The sequence below is a fragment of the Montipora foliosa genome, chromosome 2 (genome assembly GCF_036669935.1).
Source record: "Montipora foliosa isolate CH-2021 chromosome 2, ASM3666993v2, whole genome shotgun sequence".
NCBI lineage: Eukaryota > Metazoa > Cnidaria > Anthozoa > Scleractinia > Acroporidae > Montipora > Montipora foliosa.
In genome coordinates, this window is record NC_090870.1 from 62,962,931 (window position 1) to 62,965,430 (window position 2,500).

General features: G+C 38.2%; 1 protein-coding gene across 2 annotated transcripts in view; it reads left to right on the forward strand.

Annotated features, from left to right (window-relative positions):
- Nucleotides 1-2,500, forward strand: part of LOC137985007 (intersectin-1-like) — a 61,810-nt gene that overhangs the window by 52,463 nt on the left and 6,847 nt on the right. For both annotated transcript variants that reach the window (XM_068832401.1, XM_068832409.1), the window contains 2 exons: nt 210-332; nt 750-887. In XM_068832401.1, the coding sequence (XP_068688502.1) occupies nt 210-332; nt 750-887 (261 nt within the window). The remainder of the gene's footprint in view (nt 1-209; nt 333-749; nt 888-2,500) is intronic.

The following is a 2,500-nucleotide window of genomic DNA, read 5'->3' on the forward strand; positions in this document are numbered from 1 at the left end:
TGTGAGTGACTCTTATAGCACACTTTAACTTCTGCGGGTGCCAAGATTTTTCAAATATGACACCATGATCTGAGAGGAAAACTCTCGCCTCGGCCTGCGTATCTGCCTGCTTTTCGAGAGGATGGCCTGATATACTCATGCTACTCTCGTTTATATTAATAGTACAGTACATTGATGGTCTTCATAAAGATGTCGTTTTCTATAAACAGGTAGTTTACGAGTATGTTTTGTCCACGAAAGTATCCATGACTGACGCCTTCAAAGGAATATCTAAGTTTGCAGTGGACAACGGTCCATACATCCGATATCTTTACTCTAAGCAAAATGTACAGGTGAGAGTTTCACTTGAATACTTTATAAAGAACGTATTTCTTGTATTAATTGTAGTTTTTGTGGCTGCACAGCAACAATTTTCTAGCGCGAATAAGGGGACTGCATAATTTTATTGATGATGTTTATTTTCTGAATCATGCATGATCATTTCATTCTTCATTCATTTATCCATCTAGGTTTTTTTTCAAAATTTAATTTGATATTTATCCGCGCAAAAAACAAAAGCAACAACAATAACCAAAAAGAATAGGAGAAACAGAAATGAAAATGCCCTTTTGTGGCAGGCCCAGTGTGAGTCAGTCTAATCACAGGGCTTTTACAGTTTGCTTTCAAACTTCAGGTCCTTTAGGCCAGTCGCGAGTACGGCTGTTTTGGTGCTGCATTAAGTAATTAACCTCATCATTTCTGTTCTGTAGAAGAGGACCAATGAACCACCCCATATTGATGTTCCTTTATCCTTGAGTGGATCAGAATATCCCAGGAATGTCTTAGATGGGTTGTTGCTTGCTATCAAAGAATCGGCACCAGAGATTAAGACTGATATCTTCCTTGAGGTAACTTTTCATAATTGTTTGTTTGTTTGTTCTTTTTTTTAACTTTCTGGGACCAGGTCTTAGGGGCCCTAAAGTTGTACATCAAAAACCGCTAACGCCATATCCATGCATTAGGATACAGCAGAAACCCATAAGGGTTGAAACGCGTAACGCGCGTTCACAGCTTCTGAATATTCAGTGCGAACTGATTGGTTGAATGTTTCAGTGCTAAGTACCATATTTGGAAACCCCTCGCTCTTGTTGTTCCAAATATGGTACTTAGCAAATTGAATATCCAGAAGCTTGTTTCCCAGCACACAAGGGGCCGTTACACGTTTCAACCCTTATGGGTTTCTGGATACAGGATATAGACGCGAATTCTACCGACTTAAATGTCGTTATGTTGTCAATTATCTGATTTTCGTCAAAACACTGTCTTCTACCACATCTCCACTGCCTTATGTTCAACTGACGCCCGATCATGACGGGAAAACTTGAATAACAAAGTACTTAGTATTTAGTTGGCAGACAAGTGAAACAATCTGATATTTACCGACTTCAACTTTAAGTCGATATATCACCAGGTGAACAGGAAATGTTACCAATTACACTTTATTTAAGTTTTAATTGCTTCGGGCCTGAAGAGCCAGGTTGGAAATGGAGTTCCTAGAATCGATCGACTTCCAACTTATTTTACACTTACTTTATTCTAGTCAGTCTTTTCTCTGCCAATCAAACCGTTCTTCGTAATTCTTTTTTCATCTTTTTTATGTTGATTTTTGCTTTCATTTTCTACGACGACTGTGATTTTGTTGTTAGAAAATTAGCGTAAGTCACATAAGCTCTCTCAATGAGCAGTTCTTGCTCTTAAAACGAACGCCAATTATTTTAAAAAATATGAAAAAAAATATGGTAGCTTCTCGTAATTAAAGGCAAGTAATGGTCTGTTTGACTTGAAAACATAAACACTATCGACTCCTCTGCGCTATATACACTCTTAGCGATTCATACGTACGTACGTACGTACGTCCGCCCCTTCATGTATGCCAATGTGACCAGTACACGTAACCATATCATGGGCTCAAGTTTAGAGATCATCGAGGAGGCAGCTAGTTTACAGCATACAAACAGAGCTGAAAAACGACTGCGCAAGTCACTGATCCGCGGCACGAAAGGCAGGCTCAAGGGCGTGGTCATTCAAAAAGACTATTTGTTCGCCGGAAAATGACAGCCGTTGATTAAATTTAAAAAATAAGGTCGCTGCTTGAAAGATAAGGATTTTGTTACAATTTTTAACGAGTTTTGATGTTTCTCAAAAAAAAATGAGGTGGTGTAGAAATTGTGTAAAAATTGTTTTCGCGCGTTAAATGCAGCTTTCGTGTGACTATACAGTGAATCAAAGTAACCAGCGCTGCAATGCTTACCTTTGTCCGTGTTAATACTTGATATTCCAGATATTCTGTGTAATATTCTGAACAACAAAGGAAGACAACTTGTGAATTATAGAACGGGTGGTGAATGGTGACAATCTTACAAAAGATATTTTTGCGAGCAAGCTGAAAGTGCAAAGATGCAAGAAGGCAAATTGAGCTCCACGTTTTCCAAATTTTAATACGAATTTATAATTATCATGA